This window comes from Doryrhamphus excisus, linkage group LG1, assembly GCF_037039965.1.
Source record: "Doryrhamphus excisus strain RoL-2023G ecotype Guam linkage group LG1, RoL_Dexc_Guam_v1.1, whole genome shotgun sequence".
In the NCBI taxonomy this organism is placed as follows: domain Eukaryota; kingdom Metazoa; phylum Chordata; class Actinopteri; order Syngnathiformes; family Syngnathidae; genus Doryrhamphus; species Doryrhamphus excisus.
Genome location: NC_136357.1, coordinates 12,125,115 through 12,152,534, shown reverse-complemented (window position 1 = coordinate 12,152,534; position 27,420 = coordinate 12,125,115). Strand labels below are relative to the sequence as shown.

Sequence of the window (27,420 nt, the reverse complement as noted above, 5' to 3'; positions counted from 1 at the left end):
TTGGGTGGGTGGGGTGGGGGGTGTTGAATGGGGGGGGTGTATTGAGGCTTTGATGGGAGGAAATCATACGTCTCAAAAGGGATTTACGCGACTTGACACGGAATGATGCTGAATACCAAGAAGGTTATGACATCATCAGGGTGAAAAAAAAGGGCTTGGCTTACGAAATGAAAACAAACATTTACCTGAAAATAAGGGATTTCAAAGAAATATTTGTCATATATAGTGTATATAGAAAGTGTATTTTTTAATTTTCAAATTTAAAAAAAACAGTTGAAAAACAAAAAACATACTCTTAAAACAAAACAAAAAAATTAAGTACTGTATACTGAACCAACGGACAGCTATATAATTTTTTTTTCTTCTGGAAAACTTCACTGATAAATTGCTAAATTAAAAAAAAAATTTGTGATCATTTTCCCACCAATTAAATTTTTTTCAAAAAAGAAGATAAATGATACAAAAGTATAAAAATTACTAAATATACCAAAATACATTGTTAATTTATATTTTGTCATTTTAAATGAAAAAAATAGCAAAAAAGTAGCACCCTAACTCTAAAAAAATAAAAACAAATAAAAAAACAGCAACAAAACCGTACACTTTAAAGAATAAGAAAAAATAATTACGCAACTATAAATGACTATTAGAGAAAAAACACCCAAGAACAAATATTTTTAAAAATCTAATAATTGCAATAAAAAAAAAACACTAAGAAGGTCAGAAACCTCATTTCAGATTTTTCCACAAGCTCTTTTTTTTTTAAACTAATGAGCAGCTTCAGGTATAAGGGGGCAAATTATACAACACAAGAGTTGAGAGAGCGAGAGATATCATTCTGAGAGTTTATTATTTACACAAACTGAGAGCACAATGGTGACAAACTCTAGATGGAGAAAAACAACCAAAAAGAAAAAAAGAATAGTTCATCTTTTGAACACTTTTACTCATATTTTAATAGTGTATACACTAATGAATGTTGTATTTTAATGTATCTTTTACTCTGTTTACTTGTTTTTATTCAACTCAAATTTTCTGTAAAGTGTCTGAGTATATTGAAAAGCGCTATACAAATAAAATGTATTATTATTATTATTTTGCCTGTTTGATGCAAAGGAGAGGCGGGTCACTCGTTGTAGCGTGACAGTTTGAGTCGGGGGATGATGTTCATGGACTGCAGCTCCTGGAAGAGCAGCTTGCAGGCGTACGGGATACGCAGCGAGGACACATGACATGATGACTTGCAGTAGTGACACCTGCAGGATGGAAAAAAAAAAAATCATGGTCAGACTCACCAATGAAAACATTCATAGTGACTCATCCTTGGCAAAAAAAACAAAAAACCTGGCAACAATCCAGTTCTATGTACCAACAACTCAGACTCAAAAGGAATACAACAAAGTCACACAAAAATAGAAAGTGTGAACCTCGAAAACCTATGTTGTATGTGTGGACAAAAGGCCAAAACGCATAGAAATATGTGTTTTAAAATACTATTGCCTAAGTTACCATTGTAGACGTTTATTATACAAGGATATAGTGGATGTGTGTCCATCCTACCAGCCTGAGTATCCCAGCAGACCACACTGCCCGCACACATCCACCTCAAAGGCGTCACTGGAGATCATGAGGCGCTCCAGTAGCAACATGCTGGCGCCGTAACCAATCAGACAGTCACGTTCCATCTCGCCCAGACGCAGACCTCCATCTCTAGAGCGACCTTCTGTCGGCTGCCTAAGAAGACGCAGGGAAATCAAAACTTTTAAGGGGACATGTCTTGCTCAAAAGCAGGAATGGGAAATTTTTTTACTTGCATTGAGATAACAAAATTAGCTGAGGGGGCAGATTGTATATTTGATACATGTACACTAATTTCATGTTATAAACTTTTGTACATGTGCTTGTGTGCACTTTAAACATCAGACCACAGCAAATGTGTGATATAGAATATGAAGTAAGTAAGCTAAAACATTTACTTTAAAAGAGTATGTGATCATCCCTCCTTTTTTTAATTCCCAAACAATGAGTGAAGTGGGTAGGTCAAGTTGAGGTGACATATATGTTGACTTGTGTTTCTTTGGCACCGTGGGTAAGGTGGTTGTTTGGATGGCTGCATGTGAAAAGCTACTGAAACTCTGACTACTTGCAAGTCATGTTGTCAGTTTGTATGTTCATTCATTCATTCATTCATTTTCTACCGCTTTTTCCTCACGAGGGTCACGGGGGTGCTGGAGCCTATCCCAGCTGTCTTTGGGCGAGAGGCGGGGTACACCCTGGACTGGTTGCCAGCCAATCACAGGGCACATATAGACAAACAACCATTCACACTCACATTTATACCTATGGACAATTTGGAGTCGCCAATTAACCTAGCATGTTTTTGGAATGTGGGAGGAAACCGGAGTACCCGGAGAAAACCCACGCATGCACGGGGAGAACATGCAAACTCCACACAGAGAGATGGCCGAGGGTGGAATTGAACCCTGGTCTTTTACCTGTGAGGTCTGACCACTCAACCGCCGTGCCGCCCCAGTTTGTATGTTAAAAGTTTAAATTAAAAAATCCAGAAGCAAATGGTGGGCCGGATTCAAACTCTTGGCGGGTCAGATGGGGCCCCTGTTTCCTGTCTAATTACAGGAAGATGCTACCTGGTGAGAACAGCTCGGGGTCCCCGCGCCCTGGCGTGCATCTTGTCCAAGACCATGTGCTTCAGTTTTTGGTAGTACACTGGTCCAAAGTAGATGTAAGCCTCCAGAGGTTCTCTGATGGGGAAACAACATTAATGTAAGATCGCTGTAACAAAAGAATGCCTTTAAGTTGTTGTATCTTCAGCCCAGTGAGCACCCCAAGCTCTTTCTTGAACTTTTTTGTGACACTACCACAGAATGATGCCAGACCGAGCAGAAGGGTGAATTTGTGATGATTATCACAGAAGCAACCATATGTACAGTATGTTATTTTTCTTTATTAATATCAGGAATACCTATAAAAGTCCACTGGGTGACTGTGTCTTTAAAAAGGTGAGTAGTTTTAATTTAATTTTTAATTTAATTTTTGTTTCATAATCCAGTGACTTTTCAAACTGCGTTTTTGCTATACTATATGACCGGGATTAAAAAAAAAAGGAATATAGCTGACAACAGTAAAACATATTTGAAAACATAAAAAAAACAACAAAAAAACAAAGCAAACAAAATTTCAAGATTCTAGAACAGGGGTCTCAAACTCAATTTACTTGGGGGCCATTGGAGCTCGGGTCTGGGTGAGACTGGGCCGCATCAGGTTTTCAAAAAAAACAACAAAAAAACGCATTTATTAAAAACAAAAAAATTTTAAAAACTTCACTTTGGTTCCAATTTTCTACAAGAAAAGCTCTGATAAAACATTCCACTGTTCTCAAATATCTTACTTTTTATTTTTCTACACAAAATAAGATGAAAAATAAATAAACAAATCAAGAATAAAGAAAATCAATCAATCAGTAATAAATAAATAAATATAATACTAATAGTAAAACGGCAAACAAAATAAAACTTAAGAAACCACATTTTCAGATTAAAATTAACAAAGCATTATTAGAGCCCTGTAGACATGACAAAACACGACTATAGTCACATTTATACTTTTTTTTATTTACAACATATTGCGCAACTGCAGGGTCTTGAGACACATGCTAACTCGCAAACTAGAGAGCTAGCGACCTAAACGGTAGCCTTCAAGTTATTTCCTTTAAACTTAAATAGCCAAAAACTTACCACTTCCACACGGATAGGGAGGATAACTATTAACAGTTATTTAACCTTTAACATGAACATTAATGAAACGTAATAATTTTTTCTGGGTACATGATACCATACAGCATCCATATCAAACTTGCGCGGGCCGCACTAACATTAAACTTTCATATCAAGGCGGGGGCCTCAAACTAGTGTCCGCGTTTTTGAGACCCCTGTTCTAGAAGAAAGCTTTCTGCGCTGTTGTATAGGAGTCCACATCTCCTATACACAATTAGCATAATAGGTCCCCTTTAAATCATTGGCTGGACAGTTAAAGGTTTTGATGGCCACAGTTTAACCCTGGAACAGATTTCTATTTACCGGTACATGATTTCCAAGGGGAACATTTGTGCAGTACTGCAGGGCATCATATTGTGATCTGGTGCTGATATATTGCATATTTTGTCAAGTGTCTTGTAGCTAAATAAAGGCAAAATATGCATGCAAAGTATATTAATGATGATAAAACATATTCATCATCATGGTGCATTACCCAGTGATGCCAGAGGTGACATAGTCCTTTCCCTGGTAGTTGTATCCATAGCGGATCAGGTCCTCACACACATCCTTCACCTTGCTGCCCCCAAAGGCCGTCCCATAGTGAAAGCGTCCGTCCAGGACTCCCGCCTTCCCAGCCAGCAGCTCGATGAGCTTCCCCACCTGAGGGGCAGGGCGGCACATTAAAAGGTTCATAAGCACCCTGTGTGTGATTTATGCTCTGTCCACATTAGATAACACATGTAGGCCTGGCGCTGACACCGGCCGTGTAAGGATGACTGATTCCAACCATTCCAAATAAGAGGTCACACCCGGGCGACCCCTGACCCCCACCCTGGCCACATAAAAGGCCAACACCTACTTTCTTTGCTGGGCTCCTCGGCCGCAGACAAACATTGCTGAGTGTTTGCTATGGCGACGGCGGATAGCAGGCAACCACGCTGGCACCGGGAACTTGAGCAGTAAAGATCACTTGTGATTTTTTTTTTACTGGCAGAGACGCTGGGCTCCTTTTGGAGTCTTCTGTGCACGTTTGATAAAACTTCAGCACCCGTCTCCGTGGCAACAGCTATCTGTTTGTGCTGCGCTGTCAGATTGTCGTTTAGTCAAAAGGACAAGCGCTCTGGGAGCCAATGATAACCTCAGGAGGAGATAATGAGTGGCTTGTCACTATAGTTAACTGTCTAACTCCTCACCGGGGGGGGGGGGTTCCAGTGGTGGGAGAATGAGGGAAGATGGAAGATGAGGAGGAACACTAAGCATGGCAATGCTGTAGTACATTTCATTTATTACATTCACCTCATACTATACCTAATTACAGTATGTGATGGATAGAAACAGGGGGGAAAACATCATACCGTCATTCTGGAGGGGTAGCCGTGTGGGTTCATGATGATGTCAGGACAGATGCCCGTGTCACAGAAAGGCATGTCCTCCTGTGGGACGATGAGGCCACAAACACCTGAAACACAGACAGTTACATAGGTAGTTCAGAGGTCAACACATCATTCCAATTAAAGCAATTTTAAACAAAAATAAGTAAATGAGGGTTTATCCATCTGTAGAGCTCCGCCCACAGGACGAAAGTGTAACTTACTTTGGAGCCGCAGTGTTTATACTCATATAAGTGGTTTTGATAATGCTATTCTACTATTTACTGTTGGAATAAGGCTAAAGGATATCATCTAGGTGAGTGTTTTCATGACATCCATTGGTGGAAATCTGCTCTATGACAAACAAATTAGCGGTAAACTGGTGGCTGGACATCCCACACTCATGTGGATCGACAGAATGCCTCTTTTTTTGACTCATCAAGCCCGGTAGCTGAGAGTTTAAGTGCAAGTGCAAATGTTTGCTGAGGGGACCACAGCAATCTTGCCTGGCTAGGGCAAACAGATTGTAAGGCCATTTGCAATTGAAAAAAAAATAGAGAAAAAGAAAGCGAGCAGGAAGCGGAGAAAGGTGCTTAAAGCTCGACAACGAGAGCAGGATTACACATGGCCGACTCCCAGCTCAGAGGAAGTGGAGCGGTGGGGGTGGTGAGATTATTTGGAGAGGAGATATTGAAACCTTTTGCACATGGGGAGAAAAAAAGATACCCCCCCTCACCACCCCCTAAGTCGGCCTGGTCCATGCCCATGTGACTGCTAATGTCGGACAGGATGTTGACAACAACAAGCGGTGGCCAGGTTTGGGAAAGCGTTCCAACAGGAAGCGGGATACTGAATGGACGAAACCAGGATGAAGCCAATGTGGGGCGGAGGAAATAAACAGCGGAATTAAAACGTAGGGTGGGATAAATTTGTGAAGTAGGCGAGTGAAGACGAGGCTTGGGCAGTGGTTCCCAGGGCAGACGTGCTTGGTGTTGTTTGTTTTGTGTGAAAGTTGATGATAAAAGAGGCATGAAATCAGCAAAGAAAGGCAGGACAACAGCCAGGGTCCAGTGCCCTCCATCACAGCTCTTACAGCTCCATGCTGGCGGTTTGCACAATGAACGACCCCCCCTGGACACGCCCTCCTTCCTACCTCCACACACACACACACACATCTGTGATGTGTGTGTGTGTGCGAGCGGTAAATAATTAACTTATTCTGCTCTGCTGACCAGGACTTATGGGACCAGTCATGAGAAGCTCACACTCACTTTCTACATAAATCACCGAACGTTGAGGAGTCTACATTCTACCTTCAAAAAGCACCATCATACATTATCAATAAGATTCATACATTTGCTGAGAAATAATTCAAAAATTATGTGCGATAGGTTGTACAAATTGCAATGCCTTTAATGGTTAATGCTGCAAACTATCACTAAAGTGAGTGTTGTTTCTCTACTGACCAGCCCCCCCCCACACTCTCCAGTACTCGCTCCGTCACAACGTGTTACAGAAGGCATTGTCCCGTTCTGAGCTGACCTCCCTGTGTCCAGTGCCTTTAATGAAGAGAGTAAATTATGCACGGCGCCAGTTAGCTTTTTGATTAAAACATCATAGCAGCCCTCCATAGGGGAGGGTGACGGACAACAATGGCGGTTGTAAACACTCCTTTTTTTTAACCCAGCAGATTACTGCTGGAGTGTAATAAATTTGCATAGTCTGGCACAGGACAAAGAGCCAATTAATTGAAAAGAGCTCTTGGAAGATGACGTGGAAGGGAGGAGGGAGCGCGGGGGGCTAAGAGACGTGACTCAACAACCTGTTGTCAGGATGACGCAGAGCTTGATACTACGCAGTCACCTTTCTGTCCGTGCCGACTGCTGAACTTGTCCCCGATCTCGGGTCTCCTGGTTTGTCTCAGCAGGATCTTGATGAGGAAAGCGTCTTCGGCATTGGATGAGATCATGACCTTCTCGATGTAAGAGTCTGTTGAGCCCTTGTAGCTACAGAACAAGAGGCAAAGTGTTTTAAGTTCCACCTATTGTGCAAAATTGAGTTTTGATATTATAACAGTAATAAGTATCATATAAGCACCAAATGTCAGAAACATAATCACCAATATCATCTCCCTTGCATCTTTGGTTCACTTTTGAGAGAAATGTACAGAGTTCTATCATTTATTGTGAGAGATAGAGAGGTTTCCAAAATTTCCTAAATTAATTTTAATGATCAACCTACAGGTTGGAGACAAGAAATTAAGTGATTTGCGCATTATTTCACTCCTGTAACGATGCCTTTTCGTCCTGGGGCTGTTCTGCTGTACTGTAGTGTTTTTGTATCCTTGTTAAAAGAAACAGCTGCAGTCCCCCTTCAAACCGAAGATGCATTCACAGTAAAAAGTATTCCATAATGGTGCCATATAGCCACCAGAAGTTTGTGTAATGGTTAGCATCCACATCTACCTTTTGAGCGCAGGACATTTTGTCATTTTGACATCGCAAGCATACAAAAACTGCAAGTTATTAAGCCAACAAGTCACAGCAGTCGGCAGGGTAGCCCAAAGGAGATTGACAATGGTCTACAGCCAATCAGAAGGCATAAGACAATGGGCAGTGCAGACAGTGCTACAATGCAATTATTCTTAAAGGGCCAGACTCCGCCTGTAACAGCGTTCATATGCTGTAATAAAAAATTAATTTAAAAAATCTGCAAAAAAGCAAATCCGCAAAAAGTGAACCGCAATAGAGCGAGGGAACAATGTATGCATCTTAAAATAAATCCCAATAAAGTCAGTCAGCTACAGACATGGGAGGAATACATTTCATCATTCAGCAAACAAGCTAACTTGGCATGATGTTGTCAAATTTGAGTATAATGTAAGCACTGTAGCTCACATAGCTATGCTATTGTTGCTAATGTCCTCCTGTTTCCATCCACGGTGTGTACTTATGTGTGAATGTACACACACCCTATACATTATTGTGGGCTCTCTGAGAGTTACATTTTTTCAAAAATACTGTTATATAACACAGTCATTTGCAGGTTAAAGGTGGTGTTATCACAGTGAACCAACCTGATGGGCACATCTCTGTACTGCGGCTGGCCTGGCTGGGTGCTGCCCTCCAGTGGCGTCTGAGTGACAGTTGGCATATACTTGTTCACCAGAACCTGCTTGTTCTCCACTCGCTCACCTGCAGCATGTGACACAGTTCAGCTCTGTTTACATGCAAATTACTGGGGAGTTGAGATGTTGACACACTATTGACACACAGTCAATAGAGTATTGCACTGAAAGGCACGATCATCATCTGATGGTTACCTTCCTGCAAATCAGTGGTGAGGTGTACAGATACATGCAAAGATTTTGGTGACATCCAAAATACTCACCAGGGGAACAGATACCGTCAGAATCCAGAATGTTGTGTCTCCAAATGGGCTCTCTTGTAGTGGCGTCCAGCATGGGGCCCAACACCTTGTCAAACGTTTGATTAGTGTAACGCTTCAGCGTGCACTTGGCGTTTTTGTACACCAGACAACGACCAAAACCTGGGATGGACAGTCGAGAGCAAAGTTGTCTAGTGCCAAGACCACTATATGCCAAACCAACACATTTTCAACACACTAGTTGAGCTTCTGCTCACCTCTGTCAAGGGAGGCCTTGTTGAGTACAAGAGCGTCTTCAATGTCGTAGCCGCTGTAGCTCATCACAGCCACGGTGGCGTTCTGCCCAGCGGGCAGCTTCTCAAAGTCGATCAGCTCGATAGTTTTGGTTTTGACCATGGGCTTCTGTGGGTACGCCAGCAGGTACATCAGCGTGTCGATGCGGTTCCTCTGGTTGTAGCCAATTGTACCTGGAGGCCACAAAATCATTAACAATGAGTTCCAATATAAAAGGTGTACCAAAATTCTGTCTCTAAGTTGCAGTGAGGTACAAATTGCAAGGCATTACAGAAAATTATATTTGTTCAAATATTTTGGTTACTTGATTTGGCTCAATTAGAAGAAAAAATATAAAAAATGCTTCTAAGTAGTGCAAACTAGAGGTCTACTAGTTACTACCTCAATCATATTTTTTTATTTAACAACCCATTACAATACACTCATATGTGGCTTTACTCATCTGTATACACCAGTCATTATTTGCACTGACCCATTTATCATTGCACTAAAATTAATATATCTGCTCCTGCATATGCTCCTGTGCAATACTATGTGTATATTTTGGATATCTTGTTAAATTGTCTTTTTTACTCTACTACTACTTTTATATACTTTTTTTTAAATTTTTTTTTAAACTTGGCTACTGCACTGAAAGGAGAAGCGCTCCAATCTCGTTGTACATCTTGTATAATGACAATAAAGGCCATTCCATTCCATTCCATACACGGCTGTGTTTTTCCTTGGCTGCCCCGCCCCACAGCCGTGGCACAAAAGCCACAGCCGTCCACAGCCGTCCACAGCCGTGGTGAGATTTGAGCGGCCAGCCGTCAGCCGGCCGAACAAGCGCAAAAATTAAATTACCTCTTTTCAGCTCAAGATAGTATAAATTGTGTTAAAAAGATGATATAAGGAAGGATTATGGACAATATAGGTGACCTTTCAAGAAACAAATGAGGCTATCAATATTTTTTTATATTAGTTTTCCATAGCTGTGGCCACAGCTGTGGCCATGTTCTTGAGATTTCTTCAGCCCGCCCCGCCCCGTTACCCGAGGAGTCCGGCCAGCCGTGGGGCCAGCCGCTCCGTGTAGACCTCTATTGCAAACTACAACAATAATAAAGACATTGTTAAATCAACGCCACCGGATGTCAATCAAAACCATGCATTACTACCCCGCCATTGTTTTGCCAGCATTTATATATACTGTATGGAATAAAAATGCAGAACAATTAAGTTATAGACAAGATCCATTATAGTGAAAATGTGAAAACCCTGATGCATAAAAGACAAGCATTATTACCTCCTAAGGTACACTGGTATATTTTGTGTGTATAAATAACCTGTTCAAAACATTTTAGAACATCATATTACTTTCATTGCTGTTATATATTATGCATAAGTCACCTCCAAATTGCTGATTTGGGGGATTTTGGGTGTTTACTCCTTCAGTGAGGCGGAACAGGCAGAATTATGGCATAATGAATGGCCTCCCTGGGAGCCTGTGACATTTGTCACATGCTATTACTTGACAATCAGGCTACAAGCGCAGAGGCTGTGATAATGGGCTTGGGCCGCACAAACAGATTTGCACATGTATAGGCTTGTCCACACAAAACAGACAAGGCAGAGGATATTGGGCCAAATATAGTTCCAGTCTGTGTTTTTGTAAAGATGGGGGGGGGGGTTGGGGGGTAAAGAGTTTTGGGGGGGTGAGCGGTGGGGGAACACGGACTCGTACAAATGTTAGCAGGGCCGTTTGGGGAAGTTGTGGTTACCTAGGAGCTGCGGGCACACACTCTGTGGTCTTTCGCAGCTGAGCACACTGACCCCCCCTGAACACAGCCTGCGCAGACACAATGAATTGCTAATGACACTCTGGGTGACTGGCAGGGAAAGGGCCACCGCACACACACGGCACAATGAAGGACCTACGCAAGCACCCCATGTTTGATGTCTGTGCGCAACCACACAAGCACACACATACACAGCATGCATGTGTGATTGAGTGTTTTTTTTTTTCTTGTGTCACTATCTGTCATTCAAATGTGCGACTGACGGGATTCTTTTTTTTTTGTTGGATTTCAATCTGTGTTAAGATTTCACTGTGTAAAAAAGAAGATTTTGGGGTTAACAAAGGTGTTAAGATTTAAGTCATGAGATTAAATTGATTGTAAGTGTAGAAGCCATGAATGAATTTAGATTGATTTAGATTGACGGCGGTCTAGTGGTTAGCGCGCAGACCTCACAGCTAGGAGACCAGGGTTCAATTCCACCCTCGGCCATATCTGTGTGGAGTTTGCATGTTCTCCCCGTGCATGCGTGGGTTTTCTCCGGGTACTCCGGTTTCCTCCCACATTCCAAAAACATGCTAGGTTAATTGGCGACTCCAAATTGTCCATAGGTATGAATGTGAGTGTGAATGGTTGTTTGTCTATATGTGCCCTGTGATTGGCTGGCGACCAGTCCAGGGTGTACCCCGCCTCTCGCCCGAAGGCAGCTGGGATAGGCTCCAGCACCCCCGCGACCCTTGTGAGGAAAAAGCGGTAGAAAATGAATTAATGAATGATTTTTGCAGGTGCATGATAGTTTAAATTTGAATAGTGGTGTTTGTTATTGTTTATGATATTATTTAGATTTGTCGTGATCACGTGGATAAGGGAAGTAGGTCAAACGATTATGGGCGGTGACGTTTCATTAATATAGGCACCTGTTCACCTGTGTGGCCAGAGAGACAAAGAGAGAGGGTGTGCAGGGTTGCCGTATTTTTTGTTGACCGCTAATTCCTTTAATCTCTGTGATTACTTTGATTATGAGTTTGTGCATGGTATCATAAGTTGATTATTATTTTTCTTCAATAAAAGGTTAAACTCATTTTTTGTATCTCATAGATTTTTTATGTGCGGCGTGTCAGACAAAGTAAAGTCCCAGCTTCAGCCTCTCAGCGACTCTTTTGTATGAAGTCGCTTTAGTAAGTGTTCATGTATGTTTGTGTGAACAGGAAACAGAATTAGGTATTGCTCCACTTTGAGGATGTTTGATAAGGGATTTGAGTGATCTGACCTGATGACAGGGCTGGGTGATATATCAATATTTACCTTAAGCGCGATATAAAAACCAACCATATCGTTGATATCAATATAGAGTGGATTTGTGCTGTATATCCCTCATGCCAGCATGCAGAAGGGAGGAGGGGCAGAGCAGATGCCTGGAGGCTCACAATGAATCAGTTGCGGCTCCGGCTTGCCACAAAGTGCCACTCACACCGACTCTGGTAGGCACTGCAGCTAGCCTCTGCTTTGGCTGTGGAAACTACACTCACAAGATAACGCTTTACGTGATAACTCGCCTTGTATAAAGGAAGTTCTTGTAAACAATAGTCGCTGTGTCGTACATTTTTGTGTTGTTGTTGTTGTAGTGTGTGTTCGTGCCTTATGACTTAATATAATGAGTAAGTACATAACTCACAGCACTGAACCTAGCTCCGTACATAGGTCCGAACATGGGGAGACAAGAGCCTTCTCCATCGCTGCCCCCACCCTCTGGAACTCTTTGCCCCATTCACTCCGTGCTTGCCCTGACCTTCCTACCTTCAAAAAACAACAAAAAACCCACCTCTTTAAATCTGTTTTTAATGTCTAAACTTTTTATATCTGACTGCTCATGTTTTAACTGTGTATTAACGAATGAATGTTGTATTTTGGTGTGTCTTCTACTCTGTTTACTTGCTTGTATTCAACTCCATTCTTCTGTAAAATGTCTGAGTATTTTGAAAAGCGCTATACAAATAAAATGTATTATTATTATAACCGTATCAGTTTCTTGTATTGATATGATGATGATATGAGAGTCTACGATGTCTGCAGCATCCGAAAAAACTGCCCGGGGTCAGTTGAAGCCAATAGGCTACCACGTTTGCGGTGGAAGAAGTCGAGAGGGAATAAGCAGTAACTCGGTAATATGGAGGTACTTCGAATTCAGAGCATTAAAGAAAAAAATTTACCACCTTAAAGCTTGACACAAACTCCAATATGAGGAATGTGTGCAATGTCTTCCGCGCTCCTGTTGTTTCCCTCGTGAAAGGAAAAGCAACCTATCCCATTGCTTACAGTATATGGTCCCCGTTGCAACAGTGGAAAAAAACGTCTTCAAAAACCTGCTGAAAACAATGGACTCACCATGTCCAGGCAGGTTTTCAAGTCACAATTATTTACTCTAAAACAAATGTACAAGGAAGTTAGACAGCTGCTAAGCCTGATGCAGTTGACAGGTCGTTATCCCTGTATAACGATATTCAACCTAAATAAATGGGGATATGAGTTTTTGGTTCATATCGCAAAGCCCTACCCCGTGAGTAAAGCTACACGCTCAGCTCAGGCTTTCTTACCCATGGCCTGCTTGCCCATAGCGCACTGGTATGTGTTCCTGGGTGACTGGTTGTGGTGGGGGTAGGGAATGAGGCCAGCACATACACCCAGCAGTGTGAAGGGCTCAATCTCCAAGTGCGTTGTATCTCTGCAAAGGTAAAATAAACAACATTAATATTAACAACACTGCAGATATAATCTTTTATTATTATTATATTATTGAAAAAAGTGTTTTGATGCAGTAGAACAAATGTCCCTGAAGGTGTCCATATCGGAATTCGGACAAAAAGGCTTCCTGAGAGTCACACAAAACATGGGAATTCCTTGTGTAGCTATGTCATGCCACATGTAGTGTTTCCCAGACTACAATTTGTGGCGGTTGCAAAGATGCCACTGGCTAATTTGCATAATTGTCCATAATGCATTAAAAAAGACTGAAAAGCAAAATAGGTTTATAAATACAAATGAACTTCTATACCTTCTTTTTGTCATATTTATTAATGTCACAAATAAGATTTTTGACCATTTTAAATGGGGGAGGGGCCTGTAGCAGGACTTACTGCTCAGTGAGCAATTTGTGCTTTCATGTCAATCTCCAAAAGTGTTTAATAAAACCAGAAAAAGTCCCTAGATTTGTCGGTAGTCAGCTTTTCAGGTAAAGGGCAGTATGATATTTGAGGTACACGCTGATCAGCAAGCATCAAATCATCTTTGAGTCAAGACTTGCTTTTCTGTTTACATTATTTCCTGTAGGAAATAGACTGAAAACAAGAAGAACCACTCACTTGTTTATCATGTGCTCATAGAGGGCAATTTGACAGTCGTTCTCTTCATTGACATCCAGGTACTCCACCAGACCCTCATGCAGAAAGTCCTCAAAGGTTCTGGAGACAATAAAAAAAAGTTAATAGTTAAATAAGCGCCATCAAAGTGATATTTAAAATCTATTGGCCCTCACCTGTAGCCCTGGGACAGATCCTCAATGTGTTTGTTTTTCACCATGGGCTGACCCTTTTTCACAATAATGTACGGCCTACGAGGAGACCCAACAAGCATTTTCAACCCGCAAATTAATACTACAACAAGAAATGCAAAGTATGCATGACGCCAAACGTCCTACCTGCAGAGGCGCCCTCCATCCGATGAGATGTAAACGCAACGGTCGGCCATGTTGGTGGAGATGGAAACAAACTCGTTGATAAAACCTGCACGGCGCATCAACCTGAAGGTGCTGATCAGCTTTTGATGGTCTCGAATGACACCAAGAATGTTTCCTGTGGATGCATTACCGAAATTCATTTGCTTCAAACTTTTGACAGTGATCCAAATTTCAATTTGTAGATGCTTCAAAGCTCTCGCTACAGTTCTTGAAGTGGAATTAAGCCACTGAGGTAACAACATGTATTTGTTCCAAGTGCGAAATAAGACCATGTTCTGAAATAAACACATTATTAGTGTGCAACAAAGTTTGCACAATATTGAATTGGAACATTAGTGCTAAGAGGTGTCCTGGCTAGTGCGTTATTATCATGGACCGCTACTACGGGTCAGCTAATGTCGCCATGGCAGCAAAGGAGCGTCTATCCTATTTTTTTACAAGCCAGTACAACATTCACATGACTTAGCAGCTGCTATCCTCAAGTGAACTTGTTTCATATTGTTGCTTTAAATCAGGGGTCTCAAACACACGGCCCGCAGGCCAAATGTGGCCCGCAGGACACTTGTTTGAGGCCCCCGCCTTGATATGAAAGTTTAATGTTAGTGCGGCCCGCGCAAGTTTGATATGGATGCTGTATGGTATCATGTACCCAGAAAAAATTATTACGTTTGATTAATGTTCATGTTAAAGGTTAAATAACTGTTAATAGTTATCCTCCCTATCCATGTGGAAGTGGTAAGTTTTTGGCTATTTAGGTTTAAAGGAAATAACTTGAAGGCTACCGTTTGGGTCGCTAGCTCTCTAGTTTGCGAGTTAGCATGTGTCTCAAGACCCTGCAGTTGCGCAATATGTTGTAAATAAAAATAGTATAAATGTGACTATAGTTGTGTTTTGTCATGTCTACAGGGCTCTAATAATGCTTTGTTAATTTTAATCTGAAAAATATAATTTGTCTACCCACCAACTATATGTGCTTTCTTAAGTTTTTATTATTTGCCGTTTTATTATTAGTATTATATTTATTTATTACTGATTGATTGATTTTCTTTATACTTCATTTGTTTATTTATTCTTCATCTTATTTTGTGCAGAAAAATAAAAATTAAGGTATTTGAGAACAGTGGAATGTTTTATCAGAGCTTTTCTTGTAGAAAATCGGAACCAAAGCACTGAAAAAGTTTGTATATTTTTCTGTTTTTAATAAATGCGTTTGTTTTTTTTTTGGAAAACCTGATGCGGCCCAGCCTTGCCCAGACCCTAGCTCCAGTGGCCCCCAGGTAAATTGAGTTTAAGACCCCTGCTTTAAATCATCCCTTTTCTGTCGAATCAGGTTGTGTAATGCTTGTCGAATACACCCAGAGGCAAAAGCAGTCTATTGATAAAGTGTACCATGTGAATATTTCACTTCCAAAAAGTAAAAAAATGAAAAGAAAAGCATATATAGTGGGCAAGTACGCTCCACTCTCGGAGTGCCTGCTGAGGTTCTCTTCATATCACGTCAAACATGTGAGTGAGTGTACAACAGAGGAAGCTGTGTGTGCACTGAAAACACTCTTAAGGGCTTTGACACCTGCTGCTTGCCGCTAATTAAATATGACGCCAGCTAATGTCATGTGACACTTATCAGTGGTCACACACACGTTTAGTAATTAAAGAATGCTACTGGCATGAAATTACAGACTTATCAGCTTCTTGGCCCTATGCAAAAACTGTCTTTTGGGTTTACGTGTTTATGAGCAAAGCATTAACATACAGAGGATTAGTGTTTGCTTTTGTGTGATCTTAAACAAACAAAAAAACAAACATGTGATGTTATTTCCATGGGAGTTATGAAGCTCTGAGGGAATGTTTACCGTTCAGGAAGACGAGGAAGACGCTTGGGTAGGCGAGCTCCTCTCCACACAACAAGTTGACGTCTTCCACGCCAAGGTTAAAAGCCAGCTTGATGATGGGACTGTCCTCCATGTCAGTGGTGATGTGTGTCATTAGGGCCAAGTTCTTCACCAGTCCGCAGGCCTACGCCAACACGAACAACAGAGTATTGTGTTATTGTTCATAACTTGTATTAACAACATATATCCCCTCAACTCACCTCGCCCTCAGGTGTGTCAGATGGGCACAGCATGCCCCACTGGGACGGCTGCAACGAGCGAGGACCACTGACCTTCCTGGTCTTCTCAAATTGGGAGGAGATTCTAGTCATCATGCCAAGAGCAGAAATATAGGAAAGACGAGACAAGACCTGCGTCACCCCCTGACGGTCCATCTTGAATCTCTTTAGAGACCAGTTGCCCTGACAAAAACAAAACAATAGATGTGACTGTCAAACAAGAGGTGTGATTTTACATCAATAATAATAATAATAATAATACATTTTATTTTTATAGTGCTTTTCAAAATACTTAAAATACAGAAGAATGGAGTTGAATAAAGCAAGTAAACAGAGTAAAAGACACATTAAAATACAACATTCATTCGTTAATACACAGTTAAAATATGAGTAAAAGCGGGGCGGGGCACAGCAGTCAAATATAAAAAAAGTTAGACATTAAAATCAGATTTAAAGAGGTGGGTTTTTTAGTTAATAATGTTCTTGCTCTGACATGTAGTATCACATAACATGTCACATCTTGTGTGATGTGTCACATAGCGCTCAAAATCATCTCTCGGGATTACAGGATATTCAGCCCAGAAAATTGTGAGTAATGGGCAACGATAGCTTCGAAAAACATTAGGGCGCTTGCCTACATACAAGACAATAAATTCGTCGAAAACAGCACTTGACAAAATGCAAAATCAGACAGTATCGTTATCATTAAAATCAACAAGTTTCTTGAGCGCTTGTGTGTGTGTGGCCCTGCATGTGTAGAGACAGTTATATTCTCTGATATTCGTTTTGCGACCAATAGTAGTTTGTTTTGTTCAGTGACGCAATTGCTGAGTGACCACTTCACTGGTATTGAAGTAGTATGGGTATCTGCAGATTCAGATATCGAGATTGTCTCTGAAATAAAAACTGCGGATCCAGGCATCCCTACTACATATCACTACCACAGTCTAAAATGTATGTTATTTTCCTGCAGTTAATTTAAAGGGGACCTATTATGCCCATATTTCGACCCTATATGTTGAGTTGTGGACTCCTGTAGAGCAGCTACACACAATAACCCGTACAGAAAACCTTTTAGATCTTCCAGAATCTGCACCTATTCCAGCTGTATTTCCTGGGATTTGGGCTTCCCACCAAAACTGTTTTAATTTATTCCACCCACGCCCCACCTCCAGGCACAACCCACTCCGCTATAATTGGTCACATACCCAAAGTGCTTCTTAACTAATATCTAATATGGTGGGTATAAGAGTTAATAATAAATGAATAAAGTATTTGGAAAGCTAATTGAAAAGTGTTTAGGACCAACTAGTAGCTCATGATTTACTGGCAGGAGACTCATGGCTTACCACGTAGGAACTCAGAGTGGTAACGTAGCATCGCTGGTGCGGTGGAGCTCAAGAGAGAGTGCGCTGCTTCTGGCTCCAGCAACAATTTGGCGCATATTTCACGTTCATGTTCACAAAAACGGTCCCGTTTGAAATGCCGTTGAGAGGTTAAAAATATTTTTATCTTGCTGCAAATCACCAAGTACAATAACTTTTGCCTAAGCTTGTTTCGTAAACAGAGTAGCGGAGCTTGAAGGAGGGCAGAGAGCTTATCTGGCTTACATCCACGCCTATGTAAGGAAGTCGGTCCCTCTGTGACATCACAAAGAGGCAGTTTTACCATGCTTTTTGAAAGCAAGCGTTTTAAGCCATCCCAAACTTCTTTCAGCTCACTTCCAAATGCGCAAACCTCATTATCTGAAACTGGCATTGTTTAACATGAGAAGACAACATTGTAACTACATTTATATGTCAGAAAAGTGGAAAAAGCATAATAGGTTCCCTGAACTGAAAAAGGAAGTTGAATCTGTAAATTAATTCATTATTATGTTTTAAATATGACAAAAACAATTATTCATGGCCGCCATTATAGTACTTTACACTCACAGTGGAAATGGCATTAATCATGCCGTTTGTGATCTGGTCCTGCCTCATGTGCTTGACCACGTCAAACTGGGCCGCTCGCTGCTTGGGAATGATCTGGTCAGCGATCTTCTTCAGCTCTGAGTTGAACTTCTTGAAAAGGTCTTCAAAGAGCAGAGACAGGAGCTGCAAAAGTACGCAAAAGTCAAATCAATGTGATCCAAGGTTATGTTTCATAAGCAGGGGTGCCTTAGTTCCCGGTTGTGGTCCTGCCCCACTAGGAGGCTGCCTCCCAAACATCCCCCACCATCAGCCTGAGCATTAACATACAGTACATCACAACGTAGAAGGCGGCGCTGTTTGAAATTAATTAAATTACAGGCCAGGCCAATTAGTTGAATGTCAGGAACGCATAATTGGAGAATGAGAAGATTGCTGTTGTGGTAAGCTCCTATTGAAGGAGCACTCCCCCACCTCCTCCCATCTCCTGCTCCTTGTACGGAGCAGGTCGGGGCGGTTAGGGTGGGGGAAATTAAAGGCCTTAAGACAGCAGTAATTACATTATCAGAGCCGGGGGCCAGCGGATTAGCTCAATCGCTCCAGTCAAGGCACAGAGTCTATTGTCAGTGCACTGAAAAAAAAAAAACATGCTTCCACAGCTTTGGGATTTTGGTGCCACACCGCCATATCTCTGTCCTGACAAAGCCAGGCTGAAATACAAGAAGGGGATGGGGAAGCGCTGAAGAAAACAAAACAAGGAAAAACAAAGCGGCGGGGAAACAATGAGTCTTAGTAAATGGAGCAAGCGGAAACAAAGATGCAGGTGATGGATCAAGGCTTGGTTCGGATGCTGTGATCTAGTGCATGCGACTTAGTGGGGCCTCTTTATAGAGAAGGCATTATTTGGGCTCTGGTGGTTTTAGAAGCTTCTCGTAAGTCTGAAAATGAACAACAAGTTGCAAAGTCCCTTTTATCATCAGATGATTTATAACACAACCGATCGTAATCTCTTCCACAACTCTGATCGTTTTATGATTTGTTCAAATTGGAGACATTTTTCCGAAGGAAATAAAGGAAATACAAATAATCTGAGTGGGGTTAAAATGACCGCATAATATTAATGATGTTACTTAATGTTTAAAATTTCTTGCTGAACACACCCCATCCATCCAATTTCTACACTGCTTATTTTCCATGAGTAATAAGAAAATAAAAACATTTTAATTACACATTATGTCAATATGTACAGGGAAGCAGATAGGAGGGCAACAGGATAAAGACTTCCTAATTGTTGGGGTGTCACAAGATCTTGCAAGATTAAAACGTGCCGATATTTTCATTTAGAGAAAAGATGTCTCTTGAGAACAGGGCAGCTAGAAGGTAATCAGACCAAACTATGGTATCGCTACTGTGATTGATAATACATGAAATATGGAAGTCTGTCCCAACTGGGGGGGGGGGGGCTTCTGGACCTTCCTGTGATTGGCAGCAACGGCTTGGATATGAAGAATACATAAGTGCTGAAATGCACGCTGAAAGAGGGAAATCCACAGAGACTAAAATACAGGCAGTTTATACTGGCACAGAGTGACGCCATTGTTGTTGTTCGTCTATAACACACTAAACACTACACAGCCCCCTCCCTACCTAAACAGGTTGATATAGCAATAAACACCAAGACAAGCTGGTGGAATCTTTTCTTACAGGGCGTGAATGGAAGCTAGTGGGGGTTAGCTTAGTTTAGCACACACGAGTGGTTGAGTATATTTTCACCATGTTGTGTTTTACTGCTTTAATGTAAAGAAAATTTTACAATGCCCGCTGATGACGTGCAAAATATAAATTCTGTAAATTTTTCTAATATTCTTCAAATTTTCATCAGGAGTGTCCTGGCACAGAAGGGTACCATGTACGGCTTAGTTCCTGTATTTTGGTGCTCTTCTTTGACAACGGCAACACAAACATTGGACTCGATGACAATAAAGTCAGGCTTACCTGCCCAGCCAACTCTAAACGTTTGTTGCCATAGTAATCCCTGTCGTCCACCTTATTGTCCCCTTGAGCCAGGATAACCCTGCGTACCATCACTGCCAGGTAAATACACTTGGCCCTGAAGTTAAACTCTTTGACCTGAGGATCAACAATAACATAATTACTGTATTGAATAAGATTATAAAGGGAGCAGTCAAAAGTGTCGGGTATAAAAAAAAACCCTCTGTAATAAGAACTGTAAAGAACCTCATTGGACTATAATTACTGTATTATCATGTAGTTACTGCATTAAGAAACAAGTTTACGTACAGGCACGTGAGTGAGAATAAGTGACGCCAGCAGCTCTCTGGCCTCCTCCATCTTGGTCTTCTTGGGTCCTCCCCACATACGCTGCCTGCGGACTTTATTCCCAAGATATCGCAGAGCCTGAGACCAATAACAGAAACCACCACAGGGATTTTGATTAAGCATATAATCTGATTGAATACATTAAAGATGATGGCTACATTCACGGTAGAAAAATTAAGTATAATAATCTCATAAGTTGTTTAAGCATTATCTGCCTTTAATTAGTGTATATAGTTTAAGGCCTCATTGTGCATCATACAATGACACAATCAATACCATGAAAAGACATGGCAAAGGCAGCAATACAAGCGCTGCTGTAGGCTGTTGCTAGGAACAACAACAACAACAACAAGACTTAACAGGCTAGTGGTGACAAAAACAAGTGTCTCCATTTTTGTTTTGTTTTTTGCACCCGAACATCCTGCTGTGTCAGACTCATCCTATTCAGTTCATTATCCTCTTTTAAAAGAAGAAGATCCTCTTTCCTCTATCCTCTTTTTAAGAATTCTGGAGTGCCTGAGAAAGTGGTAATAGCTCTCTTTAAGGATATGGTCATTCAATAGGTATATGGCACAACACAACCAATGTTGTAATAGCTTTAAGGAGTAAACTGCTCAGTCTGCATTAATAAAACAAATAAGTTAATTGTTTTGCACCAACAATCGTAGCCCCAATACACCTTTATTGCGCATACAGAGGCAGCTAAAGATGCTACTGTGAACTTGTGAAGTTGATAAGGGAACCAACAGGGAGTTTCCTATAGCCACAACTGTTTTTTACAGGGAACGAATTAGAAACCTATGAGCACACCACTCACCTAGCGACTATATGAAAATTGCCTATTAATTAATTCAGTGTTTTTGTTTTTAACTAAGACATGGGATTAGTGGGCGACACCTGCGTCTGTGTGAAGATTTGAGCTTTTTGACACTCCTCCAGACTCGGGGCGAAGCTGGCCATGACGTGCTCCTCCGTGCCGATCATCTGCACAATCTCCTGGTCGCTCTCCACACCCATACCCTGTGTAAAAGACAAGTGGGTGCATACACATAACAAGAACCCAATGGTACAGTGAAGAGGCGGGTACACCCTGGATTGGTCGCCAGTCAATCAAAATCAAAGGGCACATATAGACAAACAACCATTCACACTCACATTCATACAATTTAGAGTCGTAACCTAACATGATTTTGGAATGTGGGAGGAAACTGGAGTACGCACGCACAGGGAGAACATGCAAATTTCACACAGAGATGCCCAACAGAGATTTGAACCCAGGTCTAACAGACATGACTATGTGGCCAACATGCTATCCACTCGTGCAGCCCCTGGTATATTACATACTACAATACAAACGAATGCGGTCAAAGAGATGAGACAAGATACTATTTGTTACTATTTAACCTTTAAAAAAGCAACATTATGGTTAAAGTTTTCCAACATTTTAAGCACCTGCGGGGGAATCTTAGGCCTGAATGAATGAAGACCATTTGCAAACCATTGTGCGTGTGTGTGCGCGTGAGTCTTGACACAGAAAGTCTTGACATTTGCTTATGGAAATGCAAGGTTGTGGGAAACTGATGTGCTTCTCCCTGCACTGGAGTCAAGGCAGTTTTGGGCCACCGCCGCCGCCAAATCCAATAGGATTCAGTTGGGACAGCGAGGAGCACATGCAAACAAAGCGAGTACACATAAGTGCCTCCTCCGGATAATGACTTTTACCCGAAAAAAACACTCTGTGTTCAAACTGGGACGTGAGATTTGTACTCCAAGGGTAAATAACTTAATAATGATGCCAGCTGGCTAACTGACATTTTCTTTTGCATCCGACATTTGCAGTATAAATTCAGAGTCCAGGGTTATGGTAGCACTACTTTGACACAAATAAAGAAGAGGTGAGCTATTTGCGTTTTATGTGACAGCCAACATTGAAATTGCACTTTTGCACTTCTTCACTCAGTGTTCTCATTTGTCAGTAAAGGGGAACTGCACTTTTTTGGACTTTTGTCGATCATTCACAATCCTGAGCAGGCAACAACGGACGTAATGGGAAATACCTATTTTGACACTCTAGCTTTTCAGCGTTCTTCAAACGACTCAAATACTTTTATTGCCGTCATCAGCCTTGTTCGTGGTTTACATTAGACTTTGAGACTATGTTGCATTCATGACCACTGTAAAAATAGCACACTTTGTGAGGATTCAAATGTTATTCAAGTGTTAATTAAATAAACCTGCAGTATTTGATGGTGAAGTGATAATTTGACAGTAGTTCTAACAAGAAACCTCATGTTAATCTTAAATTTAGCATATCACACATATAAGACTTCTACACGCCTCAGTGGGCGCCTCCATTGCGGTTTGAGAAACACATCTGGTTGTGTATTTGCGCCATCTAGTGGACATCTCAAGTACATACCTTGAATATAATGGCTATGGGGGCGTCCTCTGTCAGTGTGTTGTGTTTCAAGTAGAATCTGCCTTGTTTCACAATCATGTTTGTCCTGCTTTTCTTCTCATGGGTGGAGCTGGGTTTTAAATAATAAAGCGGGAGTGGGACAAGAAACAAGGTAAGCAAAGGAAAATGTGTGGAAGTGGGATAGTGACGGTTTTATGCCGGTGGTGTACCTGGTTACTGAGGCTCCTACTGCACCTTTCCTGTCCTGCTCCACGATGATTCTGTTCTTGGACAGCTGCTCCTGAATCAGAATCACTTTTTCTTGACCTTTGACAATGAAATAGCCCCCTGCATGCCAAAAAGGTGAAATCCAACCACAATTGTGAATAAACAATGGCACATTCCCCCCCACACAATCACTGTAATTATGTAAGATGCTTATTACCTGGATCCAGGGGACATTCATTTAGTTTTGAGAACTCCAAGGGTGTCTTTCCTGAGAGGACACAGTTGGAGCTTCGTAACATAATGGGCATCCTGATAAGACAAAAAAACAAAATAAGATAATTTATGATTAATAATGTTGTATCAGTAATATGTCAACAAACCTGAGAAAAATCTATGATTTCCCTCTAATGTTCGCTGAAAAGATGCTCTCGGGTGGCTTGCTGTTTTTGACGCTCCTGGTAGGCTTCGCTACATTTCCTAAAATAAAGCCTGGAGCTCTGCCAACTACCTGTCAGTCAGCTACAAAGTTTGATCATTTTGGTTTTATGCAGCCAATAGGCTTACCTAGCATGATGTTGCTGTTAAAATGTAGGTGTAATGTCAGTACTGGATATGTATAAAGTGGATGGTAATCTCCTTAGAGACAGACTCATGAGCATTAAAGCTACAGACACAAAGCAGTGTGTTCCCAGTGGGGTTTACATAAAAGCTAATTCTAGCATCGAGACTAGATTTTGGCCAATACAATGGGACCACTGACAGTTCAATAAGGTACCTTCCAATAGGCAGGGCATTGCGGATGATTCTCTGACTGCCACGAGTGTACTCAATGTCCACGGTGATGGGCGCAGAGTAGGTCATGTCTCTGAGTCGACACTGGTGCAATGACAAAAGAATATTGTTTCTTGAGTTTCTTTTTAGACATCACACAATAACAGACACCAAACAGGAGGTGTAAAACTCAAAAATAAAGTCAGTATTGTCACATTTCTATATGGTTCCAACCATAACTTAACACCATGTTCGAACATAGGGACGTCAACAAGTGCACGTAGAACCAGGACACCCCCGCATGTTCGAGAAACGTGGGTGATGAGAGGGGCTGAGCTGTCAACTGATCACCAACTGGTTATAAGTTGGATTACATGGTGGGGGAAGAGCCAGACAGACCTGGGAGACCCAAACATGTAGTGAAGGTGTGCTAGGAATGTCTGACAGTCTCCTGTGATACGCATCTGGTGTGGATTGCACCCGCCGGGTTGGGAGTGAGGGCCTGCCCCAGGTGGAAAAGTTCAAGTACCTTGGCGTCTTGTTCACAAGTGAGGGAAGGTTGGACCATGACGTTGACAGGTGGATCGCTGCAGCATCTGCAGTAATGCGGTCATTATACCAGACCATCGTGGTGAAAAGAGAGCTGAGGCCTCCCACCCTAACCCTGAATTCACACCAGATGCGTATCACGTACGTCACATCCGTGTAACGTTTTATGCAGGTAGATTTAAAAATCTCAATTCACATTTGAGGACTTGCGTATCATCAAACTCTATCTAACTCTAACTTGCCGTCAATATCTAAAGTTGGTAACGTGGGGGTCTTTCAAGCTTTAAAAAAAACGTTTATTTTGACACTTACTAGTATGCTGCTGAATTTACGTGTAAACGCATCAAAATAAACTTGAAGTCCAAGTTCTAAACTCAATGTCCAAATAATGTAAGTGATGATGTAAAACTATGTTTGAAAACTGCCACAACCAAGCCCTCAGAGGTGACTTTGAACCCCCTTAATACAGTATAATACAACACAAAGTGTGTTGTAGTATGACTAGTATGACTATCCAATAATTTCATATTACTTGTATGTAAACAGCAAATTAACCCCCCGTGCAACCAAAGAAAGTTGCAATCATTTTGATAAAGAAGTTGAGAAACATGATAAATTCAAGAAAGAAGTCAGACCAAAACAAATATTGTGTCTGCATGATTTGTGGGTGTCAGAAAGATATTAAATGGATTTAATTATTTTGTATTTGGAAAAAATGATTCAGTTTTCGATGGACTGTTTGTAAAAGCTAAATACCAAAAACCAACTTATCATTGGATATATTTTAATATATATTTTGTTCCGCCCAGACTGTCCTATGAAAAGCCAATAAAATGCTGTCCACCCTCGACCCCCAAAATCGGATTACTGTAAAAGTAAAACAGGGCTCGTCCGGGATTTGAACCCGGGACCTCTCGCACCCTAAGCGAGAATCATACCCCTAGACCAACGAGCCATATGTACTTCGAACTACAAGTAGCCTCAAAAAAGATTGGTGATGTGGCAAGTCTCTGTGGATGCAATCTGGTATTGCGAAACAGCGACCCCAAATGGTCTCAACTATATAATGCACCTTTCAAAGCACTTGGCACTTTCAATTCACTCCTACGTGTATTGAAACCGACCTTTTAATTAATTAATTACAACCACTTTTTTTTAAAACTGATACTTTACTAGTCCCTGCTACAAAGTTACAATATCCTCACCTCATGAGGAGAGACTGGTCGAGTCACATTGAAGCTCTCTTCCACATCAGGCATCCCTATGTAGATATTGAGGTATCTGCAACAACACAAATGATTTGCGATGGACTATAAATGTTATAAGTCTCAGCAATTGTATGACTTACTTGATGTACCACATAGGATCTGCGTCACTTGTTATCTTTTCGTTTGCACTCATGATTTTCTTTATCTGTGGAGCGGAATGTGTTTTATATACACCATAAACAAACACACAAACTAGTCAGGGTCGTGCTTTACCTCCACGTTGATGAAGTAGTTGAACGAGTCGATGTGCTGCTTCACCAAGCCTTTCACCTTTTAAAGCAATAAAGGAACGATTTGGAAATGTGAGGTTGAAATAATTGTTATACACAAAGCTAGACCCACTGGTTTGTTACCTTTAAGTACGCAGGCAATAGTTTCCATTTTTCCTGTTAAATTAAACAGAAATGAGGTAAGAAGTTATTGGAGAATATAAAATTAAAATGTGCTTTTTTTTGGAACGGTGCTACTTAAATAGAGATTGAACTTATTTCAAATACCACTACCGGAAGTCGGCGTTAATTACTGTGACACTAGTCATAGCGTGTAAACACACCAGATCATTCAAAAATAAAATCAATTGAATACTGCATTAAAAGCCCACACGAAAAGAATATCGATGGTATTGCACAGTGGTTATTTTAATACACATTTTATATGAGGTATTGGTGTGACCATGTCGGCGTTCAACTTACCGCGATTGTGTTGACAGGAGCTGCCAGTTCCTGCGGAGACATGTTACAAAACTCACCTCCAACCACCTCCATCCTTATTCTGAGTCTTATTTTTAAGTATTAACATTAAACTCTGGCCATTATGCGAGAGTTGATTTGCTGTCGGCAGTCGCAGCAACATGCGACTATCAATGTGTTTCACACTAAGAGTTCCGGGTACATAGGAACAAAAAAAAATCCTGTTCTTCGTTTGATATTTATTGGCGGTTGACAAGCAACTAATGGTGTACATTACCGCCACCTTCTGAAGTGGAGTTATTTACTACCATTATTTAATATCATTCTGATATTCACTGCCTCCAATTTCTTCTGCATGTGCTTTCTTTCATTATTATATCTTTGAAGCTACATGTTCGTGTTTATTTTCACAAACACTGTATCTGTGTGTTTTGAATGTGTTGTTCAAATATATTGTGATGGTTACATATTATGTGTTTTCAAACATATGGAAGTCTTTGGACACGGGGGGGGGGCTTTGCTGACTCATTTGTTAGTAAACGGGGGAAGGACAACTGAATGAATAATTAATGCTAAACATTTCCCTGTGCTGATGGTTAAAAAGGGTGAGATTCAGGCTAACACAACATTCTAACACTCTGCTAGCTTATTACATTGGCAACATTAAGCTAACAGGTTCGTTTCCACGGCACGCAGAAAAAGGGTCGCTTTCCTTTTCTTCGCTCACCGTTCTTTGTTTCCCTTTATCAATATCAGACATTATTTTATTAGGCACCGGTAGAAGAGTTTCTTTCTGCTCTGCTGCAACTGCCGAATGACTTGCAA

At 41.2% G+C, this 27,420-nt stretch overlaps 1 protein-coding gene and 1 non-coding gene across 3 annotated transcripts; both read right to left on the bottom strand.

Moving 5' to 3' along the window:
• Positions 1-837: 837 nt before the first annotated feature.
• On the bottom strand, positions 838-27,008 carry polr3b (polymerase (RNA) III (DNA directed) polypeptide B). Of its 2 annotated transcripts, XM_058076321.2 has the most exons (28): positions 26,599-27,008; positions 26,260-26,292; positions 26,120-26,176; positions 25,987-26,051; positions 25,844-25,919; positions 24,094-24,194; positions 23,536-23,627; positions 23,321-23,438; positions 23,112-23,220; positions 21,590-21,712; positions 20,654-20,770; positions 20,348-20,482; positions 18,377-18,538; positions 16,425-16,625; positions 16,186-16,348; positions 14,294-14,447; positions 14,132-14,206; positions 13,959-14,057; positions 13,194-13,321; positions 8,791-9,000; positions 8,537-8,695; positions 8,223-8,340; positions 7,010-7,152; positions 5,132-5,235; positions 4,270-4,436; positions 2,649-2,762; positions 1,561-1,734; positions 838-1,256 (listed from the first exon to the last, which is right to left on the bottom strand). In XM_058076321.2, the coding sequence occupies exons 1-28, from the start codon at positions 26,668-26,670 to the stop codon at positions 1,127-1,129; spliced, it is 3,399 nt and encodes a 1,132-aa protein (XP_057932304.2). In that variant the 5' UTR covers positions 26,671-27,008; the 3' UTR covers positions 838-1,126. The 2 variants fall into 2 exon arrangements, with proteins under 2 accessions (XP_057932304.2, XP_078646292.1); XM_078790166.1 differs by lacking the exons at positions 26,260-26,292; positions 26,599-27,008 and having other exon boundaries at positions 26,120-26,174.
• trnap-agg (transfer RNA proline (anticodon AGG)) lies at positions 25,522-25,593 on the bottom strand. Its single transcript has one exon. It is a non-coding gene; the product is annotated as a tRNA-Pro (tRNA).
• Positions 27,009-27,420: the final 412 nt, after the last annotated feature.

Bases quoted from the DNA above. Each gene is read 5' to 3' on its own strand.
- polr3b (XM_058076321.2), bottom strand. From the start codon at position 26,670: ATGGAGGTGGTTGGAGGTGAGTTTTGTAACATGTCTCCGCAGGAACTG. The intron at 26,052-26,119 runs GTAAAGCACGAC...TCCGCTCCACAG, and splicing joins ACTACTTCATCAACGTGGAG to ATAAAGAAAATCATGAGTGC. The intron at 13,322-13,958 runs GTGAGTGGTTCT...TTACCTTTGCAG, and splicing joins TATGAGCACATGATAAACAA to AGATACAACGCACTTGGAGA.